This window comes from Capsaspora owczarzaki (assembly GCF_000151315.2).
Source record: "Capsaspora owczarzaki ATCC 30864 unplaced genomic scaffold supercont2.17, whole genome shotgun sequence".
NCBI lineage: Eukaryota > Filasterea > Ministeriida > Capsasporidae > Capsaspora > Capsaspora owczarzaki.
Genome location: NW_011887308.1, coordinates 12958 through 27657, shown reverse-complemented (window position 1 = coordinate 27657; position 14700 = coordinate 12958). Strand labels below are relative to the sequence as shown.

The window sequence follows — 14700 nt, the reverse complement described above, 5'->3', positions numbered from 1 at the left end:
ATGCCGAGCATAGTACATCATACAGCAATAATGACAAAGGTTGAACGCTCGAACGAACGCATGGAGCGCCAACAAAACAAGTTTATTCCTAACGACAGGTTGAAAGCTCCAACAAGCTCATAGACCGCTAAGATCGTAGAGCGCCCAAGACCCTGGGACAATGACTGTCTTAGATGCATATCCTCGCAAGCGGGGTGTTGACGAGCCGATCCTCCGCTTCGAGGAAAGTTTGCTGCAACAGGGCAGTGTCTTCCTTCTTGAGCGGGAGCGCTGCAAAGTAACTATGGAAGCGTCGCTTCGAGTTGCTCGCCATGCGAAGGAGCTCGTTCTGGTACATGAGCCTCAGCATGGGCATAAGTGTTGTCGAAACTACCTGGCGCTGCGTGTGGTACATTGGCGAGCACAGCCGGAAGACGCATGGCGTAATTCGCTTGTAGTTGGAGTCACTGTTGCGCAATACAAGCAAAGAAAAAAAAAGGTGTGTCAAAAGTTAACGAATGAGCTACGCGCGGAGCGACCCAACCAGCCCAACCAACCCACCCACCCAAAACACTACGCATCCAAAAACCCCAATCATACCTAACCACACGAAGTCGCATGGCAGCGACCGTCGCGTCAGGCCACGTAAGCTCTTGAATACTGTCTGTTAACGGACTGGATGGGTCTGTCTTGGGACACGAGACGGAGGGTGGCTGGTCCGGGCCAACTCCTTCACTAACGCCTTCGCTTGTGTCCATCTGTTGCTGAAGAAGATGCGAGCATTGATTGCGGACGAGCTCGCCCTTGTGGGCGGCCTGATGGAGACCATGCACAGAGATGGATGCGTGCATGTCTAGCCAGTCTGCCACACTTGGCGCGGAGCGACCGTCCGAGTCTGTCGAGCGTGCTTGCATGTCGGCTACATCGCGCACCACCATCGCATCCTGCCAAGATTGAAGCTCCCACAAGTCGGCAACGACATCGATACTAGCCAATGCTGCGGCATGTTGCAACGTCAGCGCTTGTGAACCCGCGGCTTCGACAAGTGAAGGAGCGGGCTCAATCTCCATCGGTGCAACGACATCCACCTCCTCGTCGTCGGAATCATCATCAATAATGCGCCGCGGTCGTCTTGGCGCCGAGGTTGGCAAGGGTGCTTCCAGATCGTTGTCATCACTGCCAACAGCGGCCTTGCTCTCAAAACCGCTGGACGTTGACGTAAGCTCTGTCGCAGCCGAAATGTTGGGCGGCGGCGCGGTGCTTAGCCGAACGTTGATGAGATTTCGGCTGCTCAGCAAGTCAAGCGCGTTTCTGCCCACAATATCGAGCGAGCGAGAAGCACATTCTGCCACAAAGTCCCGCTTAGCCGAGAGCAGACGAGGATGGCTCAAGTCTCGACCCAATCCAGTCGAGAGGAACTCGAGGGTGGAGCGGTACGGCGAAACATGCAACCCGAGGCCGAGCACATTCTCCGTAAACCGAGCAAGCAACATGTCGCGCCCGTTGGTCAATTCAGAGCCGGTCGCAAGCGGGAGAATGCGCGCATGCGCGGACTGCGACTGCGCAAGCTCGGTTCGCGCCCAGAATTGCAGGATGACGAGACAGCGACGCACGTCCATCTTGCAATGCGAGACAATGGCTCGAATATCTGCATCTGACGTTAAAATCCCTTCTGCAAAGCATATCAGCCTCAGGTGCACCGTCAGCTCGTCGTTGGAGGGCTGGCGGAAGGACGCTGTCAGGTAAGCACCGGACAACCGGTCTAGGACACGCTGGTGGTGGGCAGGATCGGTCACGATGATGATAGGACGCTTGGATGAGTGCTGCAGCGAAGCAAGAGCCGTCCAAAAGTCACGATCCTGCTCAAGCAGCAGCGAGCCAGTGTCCTCGAGCAGAATCAGAGAAGAGGCAGCGGCCTTTGTGTTGGAAGAGGCAAAGGAGGACAAGGAGGACGATGTGGCCAGCAGCGTTGAAGCGGACGGGGTCAACAGACTGCCCACCGCTGCAGGCATGGTCGAATTGGACGAGGCAGCTGCCAAATCTACCAGCAATGCAGCGCCATTGCCAGTTTCACCGCTGGTCACACCGTCGTTTGCACACTCGTCATCCGCAACGACCAGACGAGGGCGTTTGGAGTTGGTTGCGGGGCTAGTTTTCTTGCCAGTCGCACCACCATCTTCAGCGTCTTCCTGGTGGTTCGCTGGAAGGGCGCGTTTGCCAGTCGTCTTGAGAGAGGGTGCAGGTGTAGGTGAGGCACCAGGCGAGGGCTTGGAAAAGAAGCTGCTAATAGACTTGCCCTTGGATGGAAGAGGAGTTTGCACACTGCTTGAAGGGGTGGCTGGCGCAGGTGACGAAGGGGCGGCGGCGGCAGCAGCAGCAGACCCCAGCAATGTGGAAAAGGCATTTCGGATGGCCGAGTTGGCATTGGCGGTGGCGATAAACGTCCCCACTTGGTGTGATTGGGTCGCCTCGCCCAGCATGTGAAGCAATTGCCGACCTGATACATCCGACGCAGCGTTCACTTCAAAAATCTTGTAGTGCAATTCCTGCGCGCACGCATACACACACGAGGTCTTGCCAGTGCCAGTCGGTCCTGAAATAACAAGCGTGTTGCAAATGTCTTGCTGAGCGTCGGCACTCGCTGGTGCAGCTGGCTTTGCCGCAGAGCGGGCGGTCAGCTTCGCCTTGGTAGAGCGGCGCCTGCTGCTCTTGCGTCGAGGCGTCTCGAAATCAGAGTCGTCTGAGGCCTCGCCGTCGTCGTCGTCGTCGTCGTCGTCGTCGTCGTCACCGCCGCCGTCATTGTCATCGTTGCTGTCAGCCTCCGAGCCAGATACCAGGTCGCTGCTTTGATTGGTAGTTGCATTCCCAAGGAACGCCGAACGACCCAATGCGGGAGCTGGACCCAGTCCCAATGGATGTGTAAGGAGTGGCATCAAGGCCGCAGGGGTACCCGAGGAGGGCTGGGAGACCTTCCATTCGGCCAACCACTGTCGAACGAACGAGGCCGGGTCTTGGTTTCCGATGAGGTGCGCAGAGCAGGCTGGTTTGTACTTGTCAGTCCACGCGACATGCTCAGATCCTACTCGCTGCTCATACGAGGAGAGAATCCAGTCCAATTCGGCGGTGGAGAAGCTCGGGTGCCGCCGCAAGACGTCGGCCAGGAAGGCATCTCGCGAAACCCGACCACGATGCCACACTCCGCGCTGATGTGCCTGGGAAGAATCGGACAAATCGACCGCGGAGGCTGCCGAAAGGGTGTGTTGTGGAGAGTTTGTTTCGCTCGGAGTCAGGCAGCTTGCTAGCGGAGCCAACAGTTCGGCAGTCTGGTCAGCGACAGGAAGCGGGCGCGTCTGGCCTTGGAAGATTCGGACCTTGCTGGTCTCTGTTGCTTCGTCAGTCTCAACCACCAGCTGTCGAGTATGCGAAATTTCCGGCCAAGGGGCGTCGACCAAATCCCGCTCATTCACGGGTGCCACGACCAGCGATGACACCTCTGAAGCAGCTGGTTCAGCGTTGGCACCATCAGCAGCAGCAGCAGCAGCAGCAGCATCGTCAACCTCAACAAGGAATGTGCCTTGGCCAAGGCCTGGGTGGGCCTCGGAGGATGAGATGCTGCTGGGTTTTGGCGATTGGAATTTCTTCAAGACGTCGTTGATGGAGCGAACAGCTGTTACGCCACCCGAGGCCTCGCTCGACCGACCCCACTCTTGCTTCATCCGAGCATCCCACTCGGAGACCTCCTGGCGAGACGCGCGAAACTGGCGGATGGCCTCTTGCTTGGCAGCCTCCTTTTCTTCCTCGGTCGGCGGTGGGGGTGGCGGGAGCTCTGCGGCCGCGAGCTGTTCTCGCCGCTGCCGTTCCTTTCTCTGAGCTGGCGTCAAGAAGAATGCAGGAATTGCATCGACATCGATGGGTTCTGCTGCAAACGGAGCAGTCACAATCAGAGCTCTGCTTTTCACATCGACAGCTGCACGTTCAAAAACAACCTCGCTTGTGCCCGCGAATAAGACATGAATCGACGTACCTTGCTTTTTGCGCTTGCTGCGCGTTGTGCGTGCTTTGCGTTCTTTGTCACTATCCTCGCTTTCCTCGTCGCTGGCATTGTCCGAGGTCTCGGACGACGATGGTTCTTCCCCTTGTGCAACCACATGAGCCTCCTCGTCAGATGCAGAGCTGTCGCTCACGGAAACACTCTGCCCTGCCGCCGCGTCGCTTTGGCCTGGAGCCGCCTGCTTGAACATGGCGGCCAGTGTGCGTTGGCCATTTTTGAGGGATCCCTTGGGCCGACCACGAGGGCGACCTGTAGAAGCAGGCGATGCTTGCGACTTTTTGACCTTGTCCGACACGGGGCGAGCGGCTGGTTTGGCCGCAGGCTGGGCTGCCGTTGTCGTCGCTGGTCGTGCGAGCAATCCGCGCAATGCAGCCTCTGAAGCGCGTCGCGACGAACGCCGGGGCGAATCCACGCTGGAATCGGCTGATGCATCCTGAAGTATGGGTCTTGCTGGAGAAGTCGGCACGTCTTGATTCAAGTTCTCTTCGTCCTCCTCTTTCTTGGTGGACTGGGCGAACACAAACGCGGATTCAAGAGTTGGCGCCAAATTTCGATTCGCAGCTTCTTCCATCGCAGTAGCAGCAGCAGCAGCAGCAGCAGCAGCAGCAGCGATGCTTGGGCCAGTGCCCTCCGTCGGCGCACGCTCGGCAAAGATGCCAATCGAATCGCCAGACATGGGGCACACGGCAGGGTTCGGGTGTTGCACAACAGCAGAGGACGCGCCAGACTCGTTCGCAGGGCTTGAAAGCATCATCGCGTCGCGCCGCGGAGGGTCCTGCGGCCCAGCGCTGTCGCTCTCCGCCGCATCCCGCAATCCTCGCACCAGGGGCGTCTCCATGACCGGCAGCGGGTCTGCGAGACTCATGCGCTTGGCGAGACCAACAGAGGAGGGGAAGATGTTAGAAAAAGCAGCAAATGCAAGTTTCCCGCCAAAAAAAAAAACAACAGAAAAAAAATCAATGGAGAGCGATGTCGCTTGTAAATGTTAGACTGTGCTTGAAGCTGGTTTGGATGGAGACTGCCATCGATGATTGTTCCGCAATCTCAGATCCATCTGTAGGTTATGAGTGGCGATGATTCAAGGTTTGTTTGATTTTTTTTTTTGCCATCTTCCGGGGTCGATGATGGCAAACAGAAGCGGGTCGACCAGCATCGAGCAGATCCGAGCTGGGTCGTCAGCTCACTCTCAGATTTTGCTAGATCAGGACACACCGCTCATGTTTGCGCGGCTGTATTGTCGCAACAGATCGAATCCAACTCACCATTCAAAAACCCATGCAACGCTCAATCCAGCGCCACTCAGCGATCGCCATCCCGCAGCGACTTTGCGCACTTTCCTGGAAGAGGTGCGCCAAACCATTGCATGAATCTTAGGCGCACCTGCGGCCTTTTGCGTGCTGTTCATGATGTCATGGGTTTCTACAGTTCCCAGCGGTCATTTTGCGGTTTCTGATCTGCAGTTTGAGCGGTTTCCAACTCCCGTCCCCACTCCATCCTCCCCGCGCCCAGTGCCGCTTGATCATCATGATTTGATAAAAAAAAACCGAATCTGCTCCACTTGACCGAAACGCCGACTTGCAGTTGGAGTAAATGTCCCCAACCGTTCCAAACATCTGCCAAATTTGCGGCGGCGCATATAGCGACCGCCGCGCTGGTCCATCCGTACCTGAGAATGTGAGCATATGAGCGCTGAAAAGCATTTGCTGCGATCCCATGATATGTACTGCACGTGGCGGTGGTTTTCGTTGATCGAAAGAGTGAGTCGGAACATTTCCCAACAACAATCCATCAATCCATCAGGAGAAGGGCTCGACCCGAGCGACCGTTGCAGGACTGTGTTGTGATCAGAGATCCTTCCACGAAGATACGAGTAATGGGTTGATGATGAGAGTGATGATAGGGAAACAAGAGACTTCACTTATACAAAGCGACGAGTGAACACACTCCAAATACAGATACACATCAATCCATAACAGACTGTGATGCGGTCCAATTGAAGGAAATCTGGACACGAGAGGGGCTGTGATACATTCACATGCTCACAGCCCTCTCTGGACGGCGTTCATGCAGTATTGCAACGCTCGTCGGGTGTTTGTGTCGCGGCCGGCTAAATTGCCGGAACGAACGGAGGTGGGAGGTGGCTTCCGCGTTTTCCTCGGTCTCTGCCTTTGCTCATCCCTGTGCTTCCACGCTTGCTTGCAGCTGGTGACTGACCCATTGCCACTGAGCTGCGCTTCATCCGTTCGATCGTTGTTGCCAAACCCGAACAGCGCCCGACGACCGACCGATTTCAGCCAATTTCGAGGTCTGCTTTTGCATTCATTTTTGCTTGCATTTTGTATTTTGTATTTTGTTTCTGCATCACTCTTCATCTTTTTGTCATTCTTTCTTTCTTTTTTCTTTTCTTTCCTTGCTCTTTGATCCTTTTCCTTCGATCCTTTCATTCCCGATGCTCCTGCGACGAGATCCGCAACGCCGGCTCGGTTGTGCCGGTGCCATCGCAGCCACCACGATTGGTGATCGGGGTAGTTGTGGCGGTGGTAATAGCGGCGCCGACGAGATTGGCGGTCACGCGTTACCACCAAACGCCGGTCGTCGCATCTGCAACGGCCGCGGCAATCGGCTTGCCTTCTTGAGCTTTGCGGTGCTCGTCCTTGTTGCTACGCTCGCCGCCAGCCCCGCCGACGCTGCTTACCGAGGTACCCCAACCCTGCGCCTCACATTTCACCCTCTCTCACATGCTATCAGCCGTTGAATTGGAGCGGCAAAGCGGTCGGGCGGGTGCGAAACCCAACCCAAGCCACCGAGTCAAAGCCACCGAGTCATTTAACAGGACTTTTTTTTTTTTTTTTTTTTTTTTTTGTTTTTCGGCGGCGATTCGGTGATTTGGTTTTTGTTTTGTTGCTTTTTTTCCCTGCTGGTTTCCAGTGTCGTTTTGGATGGGACTTGCGACGCGGCCACTTTTTGGGGTTTCGTTTCGATCGCTGCGCTTGGGCTGCCCCAGGATGGCGTGGGAGGGAGGCCGATGCATTTGTTCGGGTGGATGACGCGCCAAGAATAACCAAAAAAAAAAAAAAAAAAAAAAAAAAAGGGAACAAGCGAAAATTACAGCTTCACGTTTTTTTTTTTGTTTTTTTTTTGATGATTTGCAATCCTGATTTGTGGCTGTTTTGAGTGTGGCGGGCTGGGTTGAGACACGCGCGTTGATCTCGACGACTGAGGCTGTGAGAGTCGTTGCATGTGGTTGGCGGACACACGCCTGAGGTGCCTGAGGTCGCGACTTTGCAGCAAGCGGCTCTGCAAAAATGGAAAAAGGCGAAAATGGAGCTAATTAGCTCACCAAAAAAAAAAAAAAAAAAAAAAAAAGCCAATTTCAGATCTCGCAACGATGACTGTTAGAGTTCGACTCGCTCGTCGTTCGCCGTCAAGCAAACAAACAAACAAACAGACTAAGCGGAACGAGCTTGGAATGAGATGCATGACACGCTTGCGGTGTGGGGGAATGCGTTGATTGGCACAATGACGCACCATAGCGAATTTCCGCAAAAAAACAAAAAAACAAAAAAACAAAAAAAAAAAAAAACAAACAACAATAAGAATAACAACAACAAACGACAACCACCAAACACAATTATCCCACCACCTCACAGCCACATTCTGAGCCACTCCACTTCAACGCATCATTGTCATCACTACTGTCGTCTTGATTGCACGCTCGACCGCGTCCAATACCAATAATCGGGGGTTGTTTTTTTTTTTTGGTTTTTTTTTTGTTGCCCCCTCATCATCACGAATTCGTCCATCGTCCATTCAACGGAAGAGTCGCGACCGTTGACTCAGTCCACACCATTCAGCCGCATGGGTCCTCGTTCTCTTGCAACTTGCTTCTGAGCCCTCGATGATGGCATGCACGCAAGGCGGGCGAAGCAGAGCGATCGCAGATTTGAAACAATGAGACAGCGACAGAAGAGCAAAAAAAAAAAAAAAAAAAAAAAATCCCCCCACACCCAAGAAAGCAATTATTGGTGATCACGGTTGGATGGGAATGTGACACGGGGAGTTGCTTGGGTCCATTGCGCTCAGGGATTGAGTGCAGTTCCAATCCAATGGCGAAAAGCAAAGAAGGAAGCGGCGATTGATCGGACAAGCACAACATCATCAACAACAACAACAACAACAACAACAACAACAACAACAACAACAACAACAACAACAACAAAAAAGGCGGTTTGGTTTCTGTCGTTTCAGCCTTTTCCCCCCCCCCCGCTTTCCTCCATCCGGCCAAAGCGGAAAATATGCACACCAACAATGAATCAATACTAACTGAACGATTGAACCAATGGGTCATGTTCTGGACAATTCTGCATCATCAGGCGCGTACTGGATGCCTTCATCGAACGCTGAGATTGTGTATGCCAAAGCCACCAGCGGAGCAGGAGGAAGCGCGACCTGCCCCGAGGGCAAAATTGTCGCGTGGGGATTCCGTTACATGTAGGAAGAGCATTTTTGGATGCGATGCCCGTGAGCGAGACGGACTTTGCTCACTAGAAAATTTTGCTTTGCAACAGGTGGTCGCGTAATTTTGCCGCTGATCGTCCTCTTCCATCGTGTTTCACGACGAACAACAACGCGATTTGTCCAAGTAAGCAACACTTGCAATACTTGTGGTGCCATTTTTCGGCTTGTTGACTCATTGAACGAATCGCATCTCAATTGCATTGCCGCAACAGCTGGTCAAGCTGGCTGCTCAATGGGTCCATGCTCGTCAGGCATTACGGCGCCCCGTCAGTTTGTAGTTATTGTTTGCAAGAGCAGCGTCCCTGACGGTCTCGACACAGGCCAAGTCTCTGCTGCAGGTGATCCATACGTCGCTACTGTCACAGCAACGTGTCCCGGCTCGACCAAGGTTGCCTACGGCTTTTCGTTGTTCTTCTCGGATGGCGTCTCTTCGTCGCAAACCTGCATTGCACCCAGAAGCAAAATGTGTACCATTGGAGGCAGCTCTTGCTCGGTTACAGACTGCTTTGCGTATTCCTCATATTGCACTGGCAATGGCGCCCGCCAGTACGCGTTCATCTACCTCATTTGCCTGCCAGCTGCAAGCATCTCGCTTGATTCTGCGGATACACCATTACCCGTCTCGACATTGTACAACGGGGGTACCGTGACATGTCCAGCTCAAACGGCCATCGTTTTTGGCTATTCCTCGCAACAAACAGGCACTTACTCCAATGGCGGCGCATTACCCTCCTGTGCTGTCACAAACAACTTTGTTGCTTCCTTCGGCACCACTTCCGCTTCAAGGGAGGCGTGCGATAGTTACTCTAACTCTAACTATTGCGCCACCGACATATCCTTCTTGTTTGCTACCTGCGTCGACATTACTCCGCCTAGCAAGCCCACCATTACCAGCAGTCCAGCCGGAACCATCACCGTGACAACAGCTGCCTTCCAGTTCTCTGGCTCCACCGATGGACAATCGACCGTGTTTGGTTACCAATGTCAGCTTGCTCCGCTTGAGGCCAGCTTTTTCACCTGCAGCGGGAGCTCTACCACTTACTCTGGTCTGACGTACGGCACGACGTATACCTTTTCTGTCCGCGCGGTAAACGGAGCAGGCCTGACGAGCGAGCAAGCGACTGCTAGCTTTACGGTTGGTTGCGACCCAACCTGTGCGACGTGTAATTCTGCAGGCTGCACGTCCTGTTCGTCAACCAGGTTCCTTTCGGGAACAACCTGCGTGACGACGTGCCCCGCGGCCACTTTTGGCCAAGCAAGCCCGAGCAGGACTTGCGTGGCCAGTTGTGCTGCACCCAACTGGGGTGACGCGACATCCTCGCTTTGCACTGCCAACTGCCCGGCGTCCCCCAGCGTCACTTACGGCGATCCAAACCAGTCTCGCAGATGCGTGTCGACCTGTTCTAGCTCACCGGCAACCTTTGGCGACTCCAGCTCTGGATTTGGCATCTGCGTTGCCACCTGCCCTTCCCCCACTTTCGGTTTGACGACTGGTTCGCGAGCGTGTGTCGCCTCGTGCCCGGGTGGCACGTTCGGCGTTGTCAGCTCGCGCCAGTGCGTCAGCACCTGTCCCGATGGGTCGTTTGCTGACAGCAGCACTGGTAATTGCGAGGCGACCTGCACGGGTGCGCAGTTTGGCTACTTGCCGACCAAAGTCTGTGTCGCCACTTGCTCGAGCAGTGCTTTTGGTGACCCCACCACCAAGACGTGCGTGGCCACCTGCCCATCGACGTACTTTGGCAACTCGGCCAACAAGTTGTGCGTGCAAAACTGCCCCACCACACCCAGTATCACCTTTGCCGATTCGTTGTCCCACTTGTGTTCGTCTCAGTGCTCGAGCAACCAGTTCGGTGAGACGACCACTTTTACTTGCGTCGCTACCTGTGCGACTGGCTTTTTCGCCGATTCTTCGACCAAGCAATGCACCACCACGTGTTCGTCGCCCAACTATGGTGATGCGACCACCAACACTTGTGTCGCCGGCTGTCCCTCCGGCTCGTATGGTGACCCTCTTGTCAACCCTCGCGTTTGCGGTCCGTCGTGCTCGAACGGTACCTTTGGCAGTCCGGCCAGCGGCCTTTGCGTCACCACTTGTCCAGCAGCCTCCTGGGGACAATCGGGCTTTTGTGTCACGTCTTGCGCAAGCGGTTATGCTCAAAACTCGACGTGGACCTGTGTGCCGACATGCTCGAACGGATTGTACGGCGCGGACTCGAGCAAACGCTGTGTGGTGACTTGCCCGGCACCGACATACGGTCGCAACGACACGAGTCTGTGTGTTTCAACGTGCCCTACCACAACCTTTGGCCTCAACTCGACTCGTGTCTGCGTCAGCAGCTGTCCTGCCAATTCTTACGCGGACTCGAGCAGCAACATTTGCGTTTCGAAATGCCCCTCCGGTACCTACCAGGACGCTTTGCTTCGTGTTTGCAGCAGCTCGTGCTCTGGCGGTCGTTATGCCGATTCCTCCACCGGTATCTGCGTTGTGACTTGCCCGTCCAGTCCTCCACTCTACGGCTCCAACACGACATATTCGTGTGTCAGTGTCTGCGACAGTGGGTATGCCTCGGACGCGACGCGCGTGTGTGTCGCCGACTGCCCCGCGCCCTTGCTGGCTGACTCGACAACTTCACGATGTGTCGTTTCCTGCCCGGCTCCTTACAATGCGGACACTGCCAGCGGTCGGTGCATTGCCAACTGTGAGGACCCTGGACTTCCGTTCTACAGTTCCTCCGCGTCGAGCTGTGTTGCTGTTTGCCCCACTGGATATGCAGACATCTCGACCAAGCGTTGCGTGACGCAGTGCCCCTCTCCAACTTGGGGAGACTCGGTGTCGCACACATGCGGAGCAACGTGCCCGGGCACCTTTACCGACCCTCCGACCCGCACCTGTACGACAACCTGCTCGAGTGGATATTATGGTGACTCTGCAGTGGGCGCCTGCGTGTCGATGTGCAGCCCAAACACCTGGGGCGACCCAGCAACCCAGCTGTGCGGTACCACCTGCCAATCGCCGCGGTTTGCTCTCAACAGTACCTGGTCTTGCGCAACTTCTTGCGCCTCAGCTGGCTTGTACGGCAACTCTGCCACCAACCGCTGCGTTTCAAGCTGCCCCAGCGGCGTGTATGCGGATTCGGACACGTCGCTCTGCGCAACTCGGTGCTCGAACGGGTTTTACGGTCGTAACGATACCAGGACGTGCGTTCTCACCTGCCCCTCGAATAGCTATGCTGACGACAATTCTGCCATTTGCTTGGCCTCCTGCACTGGTGGCTTGTCGGCCGATCCCACTTTGCTCCGATGCGTCTCGCTCTGCTCGAATGGCTACTTTTCGACTCCCTCCTTTGTGTGCTCGACGAGCTGCCCGACTTTCACATTTGCCGACCAATCCACCAGCCGCTGCGAGTCCGTGTGCACTGGCGTCCGCTTTGCAGACAATTCGACAAACCGCTGTGTGTCAAACTGCCCCGACGGCTCCTTTGCAGACACGCACACAAAGCTGTGCGCTTCTGGATGCTTTTATGAGGGCTGGTTTGCCGACTCGTCGACTGCTTCTTGTGTGGCGCAGTGTCCGAATGGATACTTTGGCAGCTCGACGACTGCGAGCTGCGTACGAACTTGCCCACCAGGCACGTTTGCTGATTCACTGACTCGGCTCTGCTCGTCCGTTTGCTCAGCTTCGACCTATGGTGTGCAATCTGCTACCCCGGCCACAGCCGGAGGCACGTGCGAAACCGGCTGCCCGCCCTTCTCGTGGGGCGATCCCTCGTTGCATCTGTGTGCGTCATCATGCTCCAACGGCCGTGTTGCGCACAATGCGACTTGGATGTGCTTGGATGACTGCCCCCCACCGAACTTTTACGCAGAGAATGGCCAGTGTGTCACTTTCTGCTCGTCTGGCAAGTTTGGGCTGGTCGCGGCCAAGCGAACTTGCGCAACGTCGTGTGCGGGCTATAATGTGTGGGCCGACAGCGCAACCAGGTTGTGCACTTCTCTGTGCACAGCAGGCACCTTTGCGACGAACTCCACGTGGTCGTGCGAGTCGAGCTGCACCCTTCCACTGGTTGGCGACCAGGACTCGCGTCGTTGCGTCTCGCAGTGTCCTGCTGGCACTTTTGCAAACTCTGTTTCCAAGCTGTGCGTTGCCGCTGCTTCTCAGTGCCCTCCCAACACGTTTGCAGATACCGCGTCACGTACGTGCACCGCCACCTGCCCCGGAGGCGTGTACGCGGACAGCAACACGCGTACCTGTACCGCGACTTGCTCTTCCGGCTTGTTTGGCGTGGCCTCGACCGGGTTGTGCCAGCCTAATTGCGACACATCGCCTGGCGAGTATGCCGATGCCACGACCCACATGTGCAGCGCAACGTGCTCTGCTGGTTCATTTGCCAACAGCCTCAACCACGTGTGTGTTGGAGTTTGTCCTGCTGGCCGCCTGGCCGACAACACCACATGGACTTGCGTCACTGTTTGCCCTTCGAACTATTATGCGGACTCAGTGTCGCGAACATGCGGCCTCAGGTGTCCCGCCGGTGTCTACGGTGATATCACCACAGGCTCGGGTCTCTGTGTCGCCCGCTGTCCGGCGCCTCTGCTCGGTGACCCTTTGACGACTCTTTGCGGCGGCGCCTGCTCCGGATCACTCAAACGCTACGATGCAAAGAGCCTGTGCGTTGCGACTTGTCCGACCCAGAGCGATGGCGTCTTTTTGGATTCGTTGACCCAAGCTTGCGTGACTGTGTGCTCTGGAGTTCAGTACCGCAATTCCGCCACTGGCACGTGTGTTAGCGCATGCACTGGCGGATTGTATGCAGATCAGACAACCCTGAATTGCGAGACGTCTTGCGTGGCACCCTGGCGCATGGAGTCTGAAAAGACATGTTACAATGTGTGCCCTTCGCCATACTTTGGCAACCCCAACACTGGTGCGTGCGCATCTTCCTGCCCCAGTGAACTGTATTCCAACGTGGCGAGACGTGAATGCGAAGCATTGTGCTCGTACCCGACCTACGGCGACCGTGACGACATGACGTGCAAGGCCCTGTGCCCTGAGCCCCTTGTCGGATCAAACACCACCTTCTGCGAGACTGGGTGTCTTACCGACTGGTACGCCGATTTGTCTCCGACGGTTCGTGCTTGTGTTGCGACATGCCCGAACGGCACTTATGGTGTGCAGCCCAATAACACGTGCTCAACCGTCTGCAATCCTGGCCAGTTCAAGTCCAACAGCACCAACCTTTGTGTGAGCACTTGTCCGCGTGGAACCTATGGCGACCCCGCCACAGGCACTTGTCTCAATGCTATTGCATCGAGTGGCAGCTCCTCTTCGATGCCCATCATTATCGGCGTGATTGTCGCAGTGCTCCTCGTTCTGATCCTGCTGGTTGTTCTTGTGCGTCGCCGCCGCCGGCAGCGTCAAGGCTTGGGCAAAACAGCGTCGACTCTGTCTTATGACATGCAGCTGATTGGTGGCGCTACAGGCATGATTGAAAATCCGATTGTTGACGGCCCCCGTGCGACACGGCATTCTTCCAACTCTGCCCTCAGCACCGATCGACCAGGCACCCTCGGATCGTCCGCAGGCCAGTATTCCAGCAAAGCCCAAGAGGCGCGCGGTGGTGGCGACCTGCCCACTTACTCGCCCCAGGATGCGGATTCGGACGATCTCTACGAATCCCTCAAGGTGAATGTGGATGGGAATGACGGGTTCTTTGCCAACCCGTTGGCCGCGGCTGGCGATGGTGTGTATGACAACCTGCAACCCGCGAGTGACGGCACATACCAAAATGTTGGCATGTACGCCAATTTGGGTACAAGCGGTGCCCAGAATGACGAGGGTGTGTACGAGCAGCTCAAGGCAAGCAACAATTCGACTGGTGTGTATGACAATGTCCGATCCGCGAACGCGTCGACTGGCGTGTATGATAATCTCGGAGACGGCTCGACCTACGACGACCTTCGTGTCGATGCTCCTAACAACTCTCCCTACGCCAACATGTCCGAGATCACCGCCACCTCCCCACCACGACCGCTGGGCTCGGCTCCTCCCAAGCCCCCTCCGCCTGCAGTTGGCTCTGCTCCCGCCAAACCGCCGCTTCCTCCAATGAACGCGCCCGCGGCTTCTTCTGCTGATTCAAAGTCTCAGTCAGAGC

General features: G+C 55.8%; 2 protein-coding genes across 3 annotated transcripts; one reads left to right on the top strand and one right to left on the bottom strand.

Moving 5' to 3' along the window:
• Nucleotides 1-67: 67 nt before the first annotated feature.
• Nucleotides 68-4895, bottom strand: CAOG_07979 (the record flags this gene model as incomplete). Of its 2 annotated transcripts, none has more annotated exons than XM_004342531.2 (3): nucleotides 68-446; nucleotides 580-3898; nucleotides 4004-4895. In XM_004342531.2, the coding sequence occupies 3 exons, from the start codon at nucleotides 4893-4895 to the stop codon at nucleotides 170-172; spliced, it is 4488 nt and encodes a 1495-aa protein (XP_004342580.1). The 2 variants fall into 2 exon arrangements, with proteins under 2 accessions (XP_004342580.1, XP_011270853.1); XM_011272551.1 differs by having other exon boundaries at nucleotides 170-446; nucleotides 580-3895.
• Nucleotides 4896-6479: 1584 nt separating this feature from the next.
• On the top strand, nucleotides 6480-14684 carry CAOG_07978 (hypothetical protein; the record flags this gene model as incomplete). The annotated part of the gene is made up of 4 exons (XM_004342530.1): nucleotides 6480-6729; nucleotides 8404-8521; nucleotides 8599-8672; nucleotides 8800-14684. Coding segments are annotated over 4 exons (6327 nt in total), but the record flags the coding sequence as incomplete, so codon positions are not given.
• Between the last annotated feature and the right edge of the window lie 16 nt (nucleotides 14685-14700).